The following is a 14241-nucleotide window of genomic DNA, read 5'->3' as shown; positions in this document are numbered from 1 at the left end:
GCGTCATTTTTCTTTGCCTTTTCAGGGTCTGCAAGGTGTTTAGAGCGGCTGCCATTCGGTGATCTCTCTATTTCTGCTGTACATAGCTTTTCTTTTTTCTGCAAATCTGACTATGTTCCATCATTATCTCAAATTCGTCTATAAGGCCGAATGCCTCGTTTTCTTTGAGTATCTTTTATGTCTTTGTGTGAAAGAACGAAGGACAAAGAGCTGAAGAGTCAACAATGTCTTTATGCTTCTTTCTTTGGCAACTTCCCCTTGTTAGACTCTGCATGGCCGGCTTTGATGGCTAACCTATATAACCGCCCAAATATCCCTTGCTTTTTCGGACCATTCCATTCCATTCATTCATTTCAACTAATCCAGCTTACCTATTTCACAGATTTACAGGTCCTATCATCTCAAACATGGGCAACGAAGCCAATAAGACAGCCGCGGCTGCGAACGATCTCAATCCCAACGGCTTCATCACTGACCGCGAGGTCGACGGCGAGCGGCGTTCCGTCCGCCGGTATAACGATGGTCGAGTATCTGCGCGCGGTAGGAGTATCGAGGGTACCCGCCAGGGCTCCCGGAAGAACTCCACAGGGACCGGCGGTCGCGCCAGGCCTCCCACCTCCCACCCCAGGGATCTGGGCAGTCGATCTACTCCTGCTGCGTCCGGTCCATCCGATGTCGCTGATATCACTGCTGCCATGGCCAAGCTCACTGTTGACCATCCCACTAGCCCTAAGGTAAAGAGACTCAGCAAGAAGTTGAACCTCGATGCCGACCCGGGGATTGAAACTGTGACCCTGCAAAACGTCACTCCTTCACCTACGCCTAGTGTGGCTTCCTCTACGTGCAGCACGGGCAGCAAGAGTTCTGTCAATGCTAGGATAGCGGAAATTGAAGATCGAGTAAGGAAGCACATCAAGTCACGACTCCAGTCTATCAAGGAGGAAGATGAAGAGTAATAAAAGAATGAAGTTTGGAATGGGCTAGAGAATCGGAGAACATCAGTTAGCTGTCTTCCATTGAATTGCTGGATGCTAACTTCTTAAATCATTCCTAACAATAGGTCTTACAGGCTTGCTTCGCAGTTGAGCTTTTTATATGCACGGCTACTTACAGCTTCCCAGTCTATGCCCAATGCCATGAATGGATATGAGGTAGGCATGTTTTAAGTTCCCTCTTTTGATATCCTGAAACATGTCTCTTGTGTCTACGGGCTTGGGGATCTTTGCTAACTCTTCTGGCTTTTAGGTCGTTCATTTATGCATTCTTCAAGCATCTCTTGTGGAGTTTTGAGTCAATCAATCTATTTCAGCATCATTCCCTCCCTCCAGTAGAATTTTATAGATCGTGGGACATAGTTGTAAAACCCATGTGAAGTCAGATTTGAAAAATTCTGAGCATATAAGACCATAACGTGTAAAAGAAATAGCCTCTAAAGTGCTATATGCGAATTCGCGGAGTCCTCCATACGACCATCGAACAAACGCCGATACACAGGGGAAATGGAGAGTATCATATTATACAAGAATAAATGGAACAAGAGGGTGTATATCTACATATCGTAACAAGAAGAGGAGAAACAGGGGACATCATGAAACCGCCTTTTCCGCCTGTTGTTTCGCTCCTTCATCTTCAGCCTTCATCTCCTCCCACATTGCGGCAAAATCTCCCTTGAACGAGTCTTTGGCTGGATCTAGCCGCACGTCCCAGACATCCTCACTGCTGGGGCCTGTCTTGTACTTAATCGCCTTCTTCCGGTTGTGGTCTCGGATCTCTCTCCTGCGCAAATCTTCTGGCCAAGTTCGTGTCTTCATGCACAGCCATAGATTATCCCAGTGATCGCTGCATGACCGTAGTTCTCCATATCGATAAACATTCACAAATTGGCCTCCGAAAGACTGGCAAAAGAAGGCGTAATCGAAGGCATTGCGGCAGGACATGGTATCTTGGTAGAGGGACTCGGGAGAGATGGGTGATGAAGGTGTTTGGGATTCCGGCGACGGATTGCCATTAGGGGTCAGCCCTGTTCGTTTTGAGAGCGACGCATCCTCAGATCTGAGATCTGCCAGGATTTGGTTGAATTCCAAGTCGGCTTGTTCGTCGGGGGTCAAGGTCTTTGATGGTGCATTCTGCTTTGCTGGTTCCGTAGGAGATGTGGATGGAGTATCCTTGGAGATCTCCTTGGGAGCTTCCTTGGGACCTGATCCCCACAGCCAGCCCATTGTTTTGCGAGAGGAAAGAATTGGTGGATCTACCGCAACACCTTGAAATCGCGAGGTTATCTTTTTCGTGGTAATCAAGATGTCATGTGACTTAGATAACCAGTCACGAACCGACGTCATTAATTTGGCAAGTCAATTTACATAACTTGACTTGATCGTTCTTCCAGGCTGGTTCTTTTTTCTTTTTCCATTAGGTATGTGTACGTGAGCAGAATGAGATCGACACCCGTATCAAAAGGTCCGTTGGCCCTTTGGTCTCCAGCACGCTCTCATATCAGCACCAATGGGTCCCGGGGTGGAGACCTCCGCTTTGGGGACGCTCGACGATACGATGCACATCTTCTATCAGGTCGGGACATATTTCAGTAGGAGAAAATGAAGGGATTATCTATGTCAATAGTGAGCGCCAATTGATTATAAGCTATCATGTCTACTAACTAGCTCTATAGATATATTTCCGCACCGGTTACAATGGCTGCTGCGGGGTCCTCTCAGCCATATTCAGCCTCTCGAGGGGTTTTTGGCGCGAGTGAACAACCCAGAACTAGCGGCAGCTGACCCGACTCGTATTGTTCAACAAGCTTTTCCAAGAGACCTCAGGGTCTGGAGATCAAAGAGGTCGTGACGAGGTACAAAGAGGGAGGTGCATTCGTGAAGTATGCGCTTAAGTCGGACATCAGCAACGAAATTATCCAAAATGCAATCAAGGAGCATTTGAAAACCAACCCCATTAAGCCCTGGTTTAACCCGACCCTGAAAGTCGATGCAGACCTTGTTCGCGGAACGCCGTGGATCGAAGACCTCTATCGAATCCCAAGCCAGACCCTAAAGGTGGAATTCTTGCCAACGTCCCCAGATAACTCAGCGGCGGAATTAACTCAAGAGTCCCTATACTCACTGTTCCGGCCTTACGGCAAGCTTCTGGACATCCAAACACAGCCCTCAGATTCGAAGGTCGAACCACGCTATGCAATTCTGCGATTTGAGCGCCCTCGGTTCGCCGTGATGGCAAGAAACTGCATGCATGGATTTATTGTTTCTGAAGAAGCAGGTGGTGGCCATTCCGGTACAAGGTTCAAGATCAACTACGAGCGCAAGATCAAGCTGTTTATGATCAAGGACTGGATTTTGAACCATCCGAGACTGGTGATTCCCGCTATAGCTGCTCTGATAGCCACTATTACGGTCATCATCTTCGATCCAATTCGCACGTTCTTCGTCACCCTCAAAATCAAGTCATCGTTCCAAAGTGAAGAGAACCCTGTGCTGCAGTGGGTTCGCAAACAAGCCAGCAAAGCGAGCATGTTCCCATTTGGGAAGCGAAAGTCGGACCCGCGAGGTCTAGCGGCTATCTGGGAAGACCGAAAAACAGAGATTGCGCAACTGCGAGCCTGGTTAACGGAGACTGCGGAAACCTTCATTGTTATCCACGGTCCCCAGGGCTCAGGGAAACGCGAGTTGGTTCTAGAGCAAGCTCTGAAAGAGCACAAGTATAAAGTCATCATTGATTGTAAGCAAATTCAAGATGCTCGGGGTGATACAGCCAAGATTTCACGAGCCGCCGCTCAGGTCGGCTACCGACCGATCTTCTCTTGGATGAACAGCATCAGCAGCTTCATTGACCTTGCTGCACAGGGAATGATTGGCACTAAAGCTGGCTTCTCCGAGACGCTAGATGCACAGTTGAGCAAGATCTGGCAGAATACTGGTGTCGCCATGAAGCGAGTCGCCTTGGAAGGTAGACGAAAGGAGGACAAAGATTTCAACATGTCCGAAGATGAATACCTGGAGGCTCATCCCGAGACGAGACCTGTCGTAGTAATTGAAAATTATCTCTATGACGCGGAAGACAGTGTCGTGCTCGACAAACTTACTGAATGGGCGGCTGGTTTGACATCGGCAAACATCGCCCATGTCATCTTTTTGACGACTGATGCCTCTTTTGCAAAGCCATTGAGCAAAGCCATGCCTAATCAAGTGTTCCGCACAATTGCCTTGGGTGACTGCTCGCTCGAAGTTGGTCGTCGTTTCGTATTGAGTCATCTAGATGCAGAGGCAGGCGATGACGATGAACAGAATGCAAGGCGCAAAGAGACGCTTCGTGGTTTGGATTATTGTATCAAGATGCTGGGTGGTCGAGTCACTGACTTGGAGTTCATGGCTCATCGGATTGAGGCTGGAGAGACCCCTGAAGGTAGGTCTACCTTTTGTTGCACCTTGAGAATTCTGTTAACGGTTGTATAGCTGCCGTGGACCGTATCATTGAACAATCGGCGTCTGAAATTCTGAAGATCTTCATCCTCGGGACAGAGTCGACTGCACCTCAATGGACCCGTGAGCAGGCGTGGTACCTCATCAAGTCTATCGCCAATTCCAAGGATGGAAGCCTGTTATACAGCAAAGTCCTCCTCGGCGATGTATTCAAGGACAACGGCGAGGCCACTCTCCGGGCACTAGAGCAAGCAGAGCTCATCTCCATCGGAACTGACAAAGGATTCCCACGATACGTCAAGCCGGGTAAACCCGTGTATCGCGCTGCTTTCCAACGTTTAGTTGCGAACAAGACCCTTCAGGGCCGCCTTGATCTGCTAATTCTCTCACAGCTCATTGGCAACGAGAATTCAAGTATCAAGAAGTATGAGGAGGAGCTGCAGGTCCTTGGCTCGCTGCCAAAACACCCTTGGGAGCTAGCTTCACGGATTGAGTGGCTTCTGCGCAAAGTCCACGGATCGCAATCGAAGATCCTCAAGTACGAGAGTGAAAGTGCTGCCTTGTCAAAGTATCTACAGAAAGAGAATTGAGATTTTAGCCACTGCGTATCGATCTCGTCTCAATGCCACTTTATTATTGAAAACATCACTTTCAAAATTACCAGAGGTATACATGTAGATCTGTTGTCGGTCAGAGGGAAGTATAAACGCGAACCAGTTGATATCAACTTTGATCCGACTATTCATGTTGGTATTTGAGAACCCCCCCTAATTATATAGAAAGAAACCATAAGTTTATTTTGGAAATATTGAAAATCAATGGAAATCAATGAAAATCAAGAAAATGCCCCAAAAAAAAAAACCCCCCCAGGTGAGAGACCATTGAGCTTAGTAAGCTACAAAAAGACACCGGCTTCCGTTTGCCATCGTGTCCCTTTACCCTTCACTTGGATATATTTTAATCTGAAAGATCTTTGGAGATTAAATTCAATTGCCATATCCAGTCATCTCTCCTCGAGCCCTTTAGTGGGTGTTGACGCTGTGTTATCTTACGTGGCAGGGTTTGTTTTGAGCAGCATTGAATTGATCACAAATGGAGAGGTACGAAGCCTTGAGTCTTATACAGGCCGTCCGTGAGAGATATTTCGGTATAAATTGGTCAACTGTTTTTGCTGTTGTGGTGTTCGTATGCATCACAACCCGGATTACCTCGGGGCTTCAGAGTCGACGTGATGGAGATTTAAAATCACAGACGGTGCGAGTAGCACCGTATTGGTTTCCCTGGATTGGACATGGCCCTGCCTTCTTATGGAATCATGTTACCTTCTTTGCAAGAACTCGGTTGGTCTTTTACTATATTGCCCTTCTACGGTGCCTGCTAACAAGGTTATAGAGAATCTATGAATGAGCCTGTCTTTGGCATTTACATCCGCGGTGTGAAGCACAATGCTGTGACATCTCCATCTATGATGAAGACTGTTTTCTCTGCCAAAGCTGCCACGCCACGCAACCAGGTGCTCGGTCAGGCTCTGCAAAACGTCTTTGGCGACCGCAGCCTAATCCAAAAAATGGATTTGGATCGTAACCAAGGAGTTAGCGACAAGGCTTCTACCATTCTCAACGAAGAGGATTTTGTCACTGAAGCTTCGGCTACTATTACCCGTTTGGTGCAGCGTGACATGTCGAACCTGGTGAGCTTCTGCCGGAGCATTGTTGACCAATGCCCCTGGAGCGTGGAATGAGTGGAGTTGAAGTTCCCGAAGAGGACCAGACAGTCTGCGAGGCCAATTTGTTTGCACTCATGAGCAATTTCATCGGTCACATCACTTCTACTTTTCTGATGGGTGAGGCCTTTGTGGAAAATTTCCCTAATCTCTCGGAAGATCTTGGAAGAATCGACGATTGCTTTGTGACACTATTCGCCGGGACTCCTCGTCGGATCCCGCATCCAGCGGCTTCAGCAGGACATGCGGCTAGCGATCGGCTACGCCATATCTTTTCGATCTTTCATCGGGCTTTTACTGCTTGGGACGACGGGATTGACGCCGGCATCGAACTGCGTGATCTTGACGATGTGTCTGAACTGGTCAAAGATAGGATGCGGACTTTCCGAAAATTGGAACTATCGTCAGGTGCCAGTGCAGCAGGGCACTTGTCTCTGTATTATGATCTGATTGAGCACACGACCAATATCACTTTTTGGACAATTACTCATCTCTTTGCCGAACCTTCCCTTCTCGATCAAGTCCGCAAGGAGATCACCTCTTACGTGGTGGCTTCTAGACCAAGTCGCGAGGAGACAGGTTTCCCCTTCGATGAACCTCCTCGTCTCTCTCTGGATATTGAAAAGGTGCTCACATCTTGCCCGCTGTTCAAAGCGTGTTACTACGAGACTGTACGTCTTCATTCAGCAGGAATTTCATTCAAGAAGCTGGCGTCGGATCTGATACTTTCCGAGTCGGCAGAAGAAGCCGCCTATGGTCTGACGGAGCCCCGTACATACAAGATTGCAAAGGGCGAGGATATCATTGTACCCCATGGTGCTTATCACCACGATGCTCGATACTTCTCAAACCCGGAGCAGTATGATCCCCTACGATTTCTCGTGACTGACCCTGTAACGGGAAAACAACGGGCTGATCCAAGTATCCTCGCTCCCTTTGCGGACGGGTTGTATGGGTCAACAAACAATGGATTTACCGAGAGAGCCATCTTGACTTTCACTGCTGGCATTGTGGCCTTGTGGGATATTGAGCCTACAAGTGGTGAATTCCTCTCAGTTCCAAGGCACAAGACTAGCTGGGGGGCTTTCCGACCGACCAAGGAGCTGCGGGTGAAGATGAAGTTGAGGATATAGATTACATTGGAGCATTGCATTTTATCATTTTATCATTTTGTTAATAGAGAGCACTGATCATTTTAATTTTTATACACGACAGGCTCGGATAAGTGTCCGGATCGGCCTTGCGCCGATGACACCATCCACTAAGAGGGGAATATATATAAGTCACCTAATTAAGCTGTAGTCCCTCGATAGTGAATTATTATTCGGAGACAAAATGGAACAGGATCCTAATAAGGACTACGATCTCACAATCCCAATCACTTCCACATCTGGACTTCGCCAGGGTCTAACATCCTATGGAGATGCTCATTTCTCCCTCTTTCTCCGAAAAGTGTTTATCAAGGCACTCGGATATTCAGAGGATGCGCTTTCACGTCCAATCGTGGGCATTATCAACACTTTCTCAGGGTTCAATCCCTGCCATGCTAATGTGCCCCAGCTCATTGAGGCTGCCAAGCGCGGCGTGCAACTCAATGGAGGACTGGCAATAGAATTCCCCACCATTAGTGTGGCCGAATCTTTCTCACATCCGACCAGCATGTTCCTGCGCAATCTTATGAGCATGGATACGGAAGAGATGATACGGGCGCAGCCGTTGGATGCTTGTATAATGATCGGGGGTGAGTTCCAATCGCTCTATTCTACCGTTGCTTTCCTGTCATGTGAGAATAGCCACTGAGAGAACTTAGGCTGTGATAAAACCGTTCCTGCTCAGTTGATGGGTGGCATCTCTGCCAACAAGCCAATCCTACCACTCATAACCGGTCCAATGCTGCCAGGAAGCCACCGCGGCCAGCGCATTGGGGCCTGCACCGATTGCCGAAACAACTGGGCGGCCTTCCGAGCGGGTGAAATTGACGTCGAGGAAATATCGGCCATTAACGAAGAGCTTGCTCCAACCGTACGTGTAGATGGGCTTTCTGCAGACCCAGGGCCATTTAGTTCGCTAATCACAATGATTACTCGTTTAGATAGGGACATGCGGTGTTATGGGAACTGCTAGTACAATGGCTTGTGTGACTGCTGCGTTGGGAATGATGCCGCTCCGAGGTGCAACTGCACCAGCAGTATCATCCGCGAGACTGCGAATTGCCGAGGAGACTGGCGCAAATGCAGTCGCAATTGCAAAGTCTAAGAGAAAGCCACAAGAAATCTTGACAAAGGAATCATTCTGGAATGCCATCACAGTGCTTCAGGCTATCGGGGGTTCGACCAATGCCGTTGTTCATCTGCTCGCAATTGCAAATAGGCATCCAGAACTGCAGGGAGTCATCACTTTGGATACTATTGAGGAGATTGGCCGCAGAACTCCGCTGTTGATCGATCTCAAGCCGAGTGGAGATAACTATATGAATGATTTCCACAATGCAGGAGGCATGATGGCGCTGTTGCAAGTGCTTCGACCCCTGCTCCATTTATCCGCTTTGACAGTTACTGGGCAAACGCTGGGTGATGTCCTCGATGCGTCCCAATCCAAGCGACTTCTTTTTGCGCAACAGATTATTCGGCCAATTTCAGACCCTTTGTTTCCCGCGTCATCCCTGGCTGTTCTGCGTGGCAATCTTGCCCCTGATGGAGCGGTCATCAAAGCCTCAGCGTCGAAGTATTGGCACTTACTCTCGCACGCTGGACCGGCTGTAGTATTCGAGAATTCGGCTGACCTTGCTCACCGGATCGATGATCCAAACCTTGTTGTGACGAAGGATAGTGTACTGGTCCTGAAAAACATTGGTCCGGTTGGCAACCCAGGTATGCCAGAGGCCGGCCTTATACCGATTCCAAAGAAGCTAGCAGAAGAAGGAGTTAAGGATATGATACGACTTTCGGATGGTCGAATGTCAGGCACCGCGGGCGGAACCATCATCCTCCATATCTCGCCTGAAGCTGCACTGCCAGAGTCACCATTTGGCGTGGTGGAGACGGGTGACTTGATCGTTTGCGATATTGAGACTAGGAAGTTGCACTTGGAAGTTCCAGAGGCAGTATTGCAGACTCGAATCGAGAAACGCCGACAGAGCCTTGTAGAAGAGACCCAGGCAAGAAAGCAGATGAGAGGCTACCGCGGGTTGTATGAGCGATCGGTGAATCAAGCGCAAGAGGGAGCAGATTTTGATTTCTTGACAGCTGGAGGTGCCAGCACATAGAACCTAGTATTCAGATATAAATTCACTGTATGCCCTTTGGTCCCATCGAACCTTGGATTGTCTGGAGGCCCTTACCCTGAGCCCTGAGCCCTACTTTCTTGCCCGATCGGGTTAAATCAATCAAGGCGCGTAACGCGGACGCGTCCGACCTTGTATGCAGATCCCTGGCCATTTGTGATCCACCAGATTAAGATTGAACGATGCTCCAGACTTTCTAATTGCAACCTGATCGAATTATTTGCGTCAGGTCTCATTTGCAATGAGTTTCGACCCTCTTCGCCCGCGGGGGCGCCCAGCCCGTAAGTCATGCTGATTACCTGGGGAGACTACAATAATTACTGACAACGCGGCTTTCACATAGACACACCCGGCACAACGATACTGACCTACACACCTGACGGACGACGGATCATCACTGGTGGCTCCAATTCAGCAATTCGTATCTACACGGTCGGCGAAGATGGGGAGCCTAAGACTATCGACGAAGGTGTTGACGCGCATTTCGGCATTGGTGCTACGGTATGCCAGCACAGAGGACTCAGGATTAACCGAAGGAACTGACTGGATTGCTAGAATCGGTCTTTCATCATGGGTGCCGAGGATGGAACAGTCTGGAAGTACGACATTATGTCGGGCAAGATGCAAAACTTGCTTGTACGATGCGCTTTGCCGGTCAGGGACATTGCGGTGACCAGAGACGGAGAATGGGTCGCGGTAGCAAGCGAGTAAGTATCACAAGTATTGTGTTAGACAGAGCATTTGATGCTAACAGTGGTGGACTAGTGAGCTCACAGTCAAGATCGTGAAAGTCGACGACATGACGCAAGTCAAGTATCTTCGGGAACAGTCCAAGGGAACGAAACATGTCACGTTCGATCCCAGTGGCCGATATGCGACAGTATCCGGAACAGATGGAATTCTCTATATATACTCCATGCACGAAGAGGAGCCGGAGCTAGTCCGCAAACTCGATGGGGTGATTAGACGATTGGAGCCAGATGCCGAGGCGACATCGAGAGCAGTGTGGCATCCCGACGGTACTGCATTTGCTTCTGCGGAAGCGACCAAGGATATCTCTATCTACTCAACCTCGGAATGGAAGAAGGAGAAAACATTTGCTGGCGGACATACCGGCGACATTACGGCCTTGAGCTGGGCCCCGAATGGATCTCTTCTGGCATCTGCAGCGGCAGATGGATATATTGTGCTATGGGAAGCGAAGACGCAAAAGATCTTGCAGCGATACGACTTTGGAAATGTCATGAACCTATCCTGGCACCCTACCAAGAACTCCCTTTCATTCACAACTTCAGACGGAGAGCTTTTCATCTACGATAACTTTGTGCCGAAGGATCATGAGCCTCTTCTGCAGAAACCCCTGCAGGCTGCTCCTATCTTGCCCGGGCCTCTGGGCGAGATCTCCAACAACGTCGGGAGAACCACACTGGCGGAACGGTCCAAAGAGGCCATCCAGCGAGCGGCGAGAAGAGGGACTCCAGACTCGCTAGATGATATCCTTGGTGAAGATGACCAGATGATGGATTTTGTCGAGGATGATGATGGGGCTGGCTATGCCGATGAAGAGCTAAATCTGTATGGCAAGCGGCCACACGATGATCTCGATGATCTCGGCGGTAGTAACAAGCGCCTGCACTCTGGCTTTGAGAAGCCCAAGGCCCATCCACCTCTCCAACCCGGTAGCACGCCGTGGGCTGGGAGTAGGAGATATCTCTGTATGTTCTCGTTCCAGTTTCATTGAAATGGATTTGCTAACATGGCCAGGCCTGAACTTGACGGGAGCTGTCTGGACGGTGGACCAGGAGACACATCACACCGTTACTGTGGAATTTTATGACCGAGAAGCTCATCGGGACTTCCACTTCACTGATCCATATATGTATGACAAGGCTTGTCTGAGTGAGTCTTTTCCGCCTTTCTCGCCTTTTTGTATTGGATTTTCGGCTGATCAAGTATAGATGACAACGGGACACTTTTTGCCAATAACCCTTCGGATGGTAGTCCGGCCACTATCTTCTACCGGCCACATGAGACGTGGACTGCGCGAGCAGACTGGCGGACTGAACTGCCCGAGGGAGAACAAATTCGAGGTAAGACTTCAAAGGTATATAGTCGACCTAATCATCTTACTGATGCTCGTTATCAGCTCTGGCACTCAGCGATTCATACATTGTCGCTGTGACGTCGAAGGACTATGTTCGAGTGTACACTCTCTTTGGAACTCCTTTCAAGGTGTATCGACAGAAGAGCCAAGCCGTAACTTGCGCGGCGTGGCGGGACTACATTATGAGTATCGGAAACGGCCCTATAGGGATTGATGGCCACACGACCTTACGATACACGGTGGAGAATGTCAAGCGCGACGAGATTTGCCAAAATGAAGACACTGTCGCCCTTCCGGAAGCGGCTTCGCTGCAGAGTGTGTTCTTCTCCGATAATGGGGTAAGTGCCATCCACATAGAAGAGTTGGATATGGAATTGACCGCCTTTTTAGGATCCTTGTATCTATGATTCGACTGGCGTCCTACTGATTCTGCAACACTGGCGCGCACCCGGCCAAGCGCGATGGGTACCACTCCTGGACACGAAGCGACTGGCACGTCTCGCGGGAGGACGGAAAGAAGAAACATACTGGCCAGTGGCTGTCGCACAGGACAAGTTCCACTGTATCATTCTCAAGGGTGGCGACAAGAATCCTTACTTCCCGCGGCCGTTGCTCAGTGAATTCGATTTCCAGATCCCGGTTGCCACCGCTCTTCCGAAGGATTCCAGCGAATCTGAAGACACAGCAGCCGATGGTGCCCGTTTCGAAGAATCATTCGTACGTGGAAACGTACTTTTGTCGCTCTTCCGCGACCTTATCTCGTCGACCAATGCAACGGCAAGCCAACGCTCTGACTTGGCGCGGAGGGAGCTCGACTTGGATAAGACCTTGCTGCAGATGCTGGCCATTGAATGCAGAGAGGGCGAGGAGCGTGGTATGAAGGCGCTGGAGCTGGTGGCCCTGATGACGGACCGCAACGGTAAAATGCTCGAGGCAGCCGCTAAGATTGCACAGCGTTATGGACGTGGTGTTCTAGAGGACAAGATCCGCGATCTAGCTGAACGACGTGTCATGGGAATGGGAGACGATGATGAACTAGCTTGAGGACGGGGATTCTTACGAATAATACTTTTTCAAATTAGTGGGAATCAGAGTAGATCTGTAGATTTGTAACATTCTCATGAATTGTATGAATTGTATGAATTGTACTATGTCGTGAATGTAGTGTATACCAGAGCATTCTGATTGGCTCTCGCAACGTCATTTTCCCCGACTCCACGACTCCGCGACTCCAACTTCAACCTTCAAATTATCTACATGGCTTGATAACATACTAAGTTCAGTCTGCTTTTGAAATGCAGAATGCCGAAGTTGGTTTCTCTCCGAACGTTTCTTCCCAATCAGCCGAAGAGCACTGTCTCTGGCCGGTCTTTTGCTTCGGTTTCGCGACAACGACTGGCGCAACTTCGTCATGGCCTTCTCACTGAGCCCTGGCTACCTCCAGCTTCAGCTACACCTCTGCCAATTACGTACTTCTCCCCGGCTTGGGTGCGCAGGGAGCATGGGGAAGGTCCTCGGAGAACCGATCACAAACCCCCAGATGAAAGAACCTTGAAACTCGGAAAGAGTGTGTACTCACTATCTCATTCATTTTCAAGCAAAAGAAAAGGCAGCCGTTCAACTAACGATTAAAGCTTTACGGACCCTCTCACCCCTCTTGCCAACCATCTTGTACAACACCTTACCTACCGAAATCCTCGCTCCGAGTGTCAACCTTCACCTATTCCCATCCACACATCCACACCTCCCCACCGTCAAAGGACGCACACTCTATCGCGCGGCACTATGGACTGTCCCCGTAGCATGGAGTAGCGTACCACTGGTCGGCAACGTGAAATTGCAAATTCTCAGTGAAAGGATCGTACGCGCCGGGACGCTGCTCGACCCCACGCATCACGGTGCCCACCACGACTGCGGCGATGAGCGCCTACTGGTACGATGGAAAACCGAACCACGAACAGACAGCCGTCCCTTCCACGGCCCTGCCTCTCCGAATACCAATTCTACCAACTCGAAAACTGCCCCATCACAAAACAGCCATCTCTCGGCTTCTACAAACGGCACTAACAAAGGCTTGAGTGTCCTTCTCGGTGGCGAGGAGCCTATTTTCAAGCTGTCAAAGGAAGAGCAATTCACGGGTATCTTTATCTTCTCCTTCGATGAGGAGGGTCGCATCCTGACTCATACCATCGAGCATGCCGATGAAGCGGACGGCTGGGACCGGACTGCGAAATTCGTGACTCTCACTGACTGGCTCATTGGCAAAGCGCGTGGCTCGTTGGACCCAGCTGCCAACACCGGACTTGCCATGGCGACTGGTCAAAATCATGGGTTTGCTTCTGGCAGTGGCCGGAGACCATGACTGCACACCTTCAGCCGATCATACCTCGAGCGAATTTCTCATTAAACGAAAAATCCCGGAGGCAATGAAAGAGCGTACGTACCGCTGAGTCCATGTACTCTCTCCCAACTTCTTGGTGTATTGTGTGTTTTCTTTTTGGTTCGATATCTTTTCTGGATTCAAGGCGCAACGGTGTCTGGTAATGACTATTGAAGGATGGGGCGTTTTGGCATTGAACTCCTCTCTTTCCCTTAGCCTTGTCTGCTGGCATCCTTGAGACATACTATCGCCACTCTTCTGTGTACTATACCCTGTTACAGACTAAAAAAAGACCCAAAGCAATGATGGAATCACTTGTTA

At 49.4% G+C, this 14241-nt stretch overlaps 8 protein-coding genes across 8 annotated transcripts; 7 read left to right on the top strand and 1 right to left on the bottom strand.

The window, feature by feature from the left end:
• Positions 1–407: 407 nt before the first annotated feature.
• Positions 408–956, top strand: N7519_003807 (uncharacterized protein; the record flags this gene model as incomplete). The annotated part of the gene is made up of 1 exon (XM_057290585.1): positions 408–956. One exon carries the CDS (start codon positions 408–410, stop codon positions 954–956), a length of 549 nt encoding a protein of 182 aa, XP_057151787.1.
• Positions 957–1586: 630 nt separating this feature from the next.
• Positions 1587–2219, bottom strand: N7519_003806 (EMI1 family protein; the record flags this gene model as incomplete). Its single annotated transcript, XM_057290584.1, has 1 exon — positions 1587–2219. One exon carries the CDS (start codon positions 2217–2219, stop codon positions 1587–1589), a length of 633 nt encoding a protein of 210 aa, XP_057151786.1.
• Positions 2220–2502: 283 nt separating this feature from the next.
• Positions 2503–5020, top strand: yme2 (uncharacterized protein; the record flags this gene model as incomplete). Its single annotated transcript, XM_057290583.1, has 4 exons — positions 2503–2584; positions 2669–2735; positions 2801–4413; positions 4464–5020. 4 exons carry the CDS (start codon positions 2503–2505, stop codon positions 5018–5020), a joined length of 2319 nt encoding a protein of 772 aa, XP_057151785.1.
• Positions 5021–5829: 809 nt separating this feature from the next.
• N7519_003804 (uncharacterized protein) lies at positions 5830–6171 on the top strand (the record flags this gene model as incomplete). Its single annotated transcript, XM_057290582.1, has 1 exon — positions 5830–6171. One exon carries the CDS (start codon positions 5830–5832, stop codon positions 6169–6171), a length of 342 nt encoding a protein of 113 aa, XP_057151784.1.
• A 59-nt stretch (positions 6172–6230) lies between these two features.
• On the top strand, positions 6231–7286 carry N7519_003803 (uncharacterized protein; the record flags this gene model as incomplete). Its single annotated transcript, XM_057290581.1, has 1 exon — positions 6231–7286. One exon carries the CDS (start codon positions 6231–6233, stop codon positions 7284–7286), a length of 1056 nt encoding a protein of 351 aa, XP_057151783.1.
• A 202-nt stretch (positions 7287–7488) lies between these two features.
• Positions 7489–9418, top strand: ilv3C (putative dihydroxy-acid dehydratase; the record flags this gene model as incomplete). Its single annotated transcript, XM_057290580.1, has 3 exons — positions 7489–7894; positions 7964–8175; positions 8246–9418. 3 exons carry the CDS (start codon positions 7489–7491, stop codon positions 9416–9418), a joined length of 1791 nt encoding a protein of 596 aa, XP_057151782.1.
• Positions 9419–9677: 259 nt separating this feature from the next.
• On the top strand, positions 9678–12584 carry N7519_003801 (WD40 repeat domain-containing protein; the record flags this gene model as incomplete). Its single annotated transcript, XM_057290579.1, has 8 exons — positions 9678–9717; positions 9780–9937; positions 9992–10143; positions 10202–11151; positions 11201–11335; positions 11395–11526; positions 11583–11878; positions 11931–12584. 8 exons carry the CDS (start codon positions 9678–9680, stop codon positions 12582–12584), a joined length of 2517 nt encoding a protein of 838 aa, XP_057151781.1.
• Positions 12585–12842: 258 nt separating this feature from the next.
• On the top strand, positions 12843–13902 carry N7519_003800 (uncharacterized protein; the record flags this gene model as incomplete). Its single annotated transcript, XM_057290578.1, has 2 exons — positions 12843–13107; positions 13175–13902. The coding sequence occupies 2 exons, from the start codon at positions 12843–12845 to the stop codon at positions 13900–13902; spliced, it is 993 nt and encodes a 330-aa protein (XP_057151780.1).
• Between the last annotated feature and the right edge of the window lie 339 nt (positions 13903–14241).

This window comes from Penicillium mononematosum, assembly GCF_028829835.1.
Source record: "Penicillium mononematosum strain IBT 11891 chromosome Unknown utg000002l:1.0-8112719.0:1.0-8118358.0, whole genome shotgun sequence".
Classification (NCBI taxonomy): domain Eukaryota; kingdom Fungi; phylum Ascomycota; class Eurotiomycetes; order Eurotiales; family Aspergillaceae; genus Penicillium; species Penicillium mononematosum.
The sequence above is the reverse complement of the archived record's forward strand: the minus strand, read 5'-3'. Positions and strand labels throughout refer to the sequence as shown.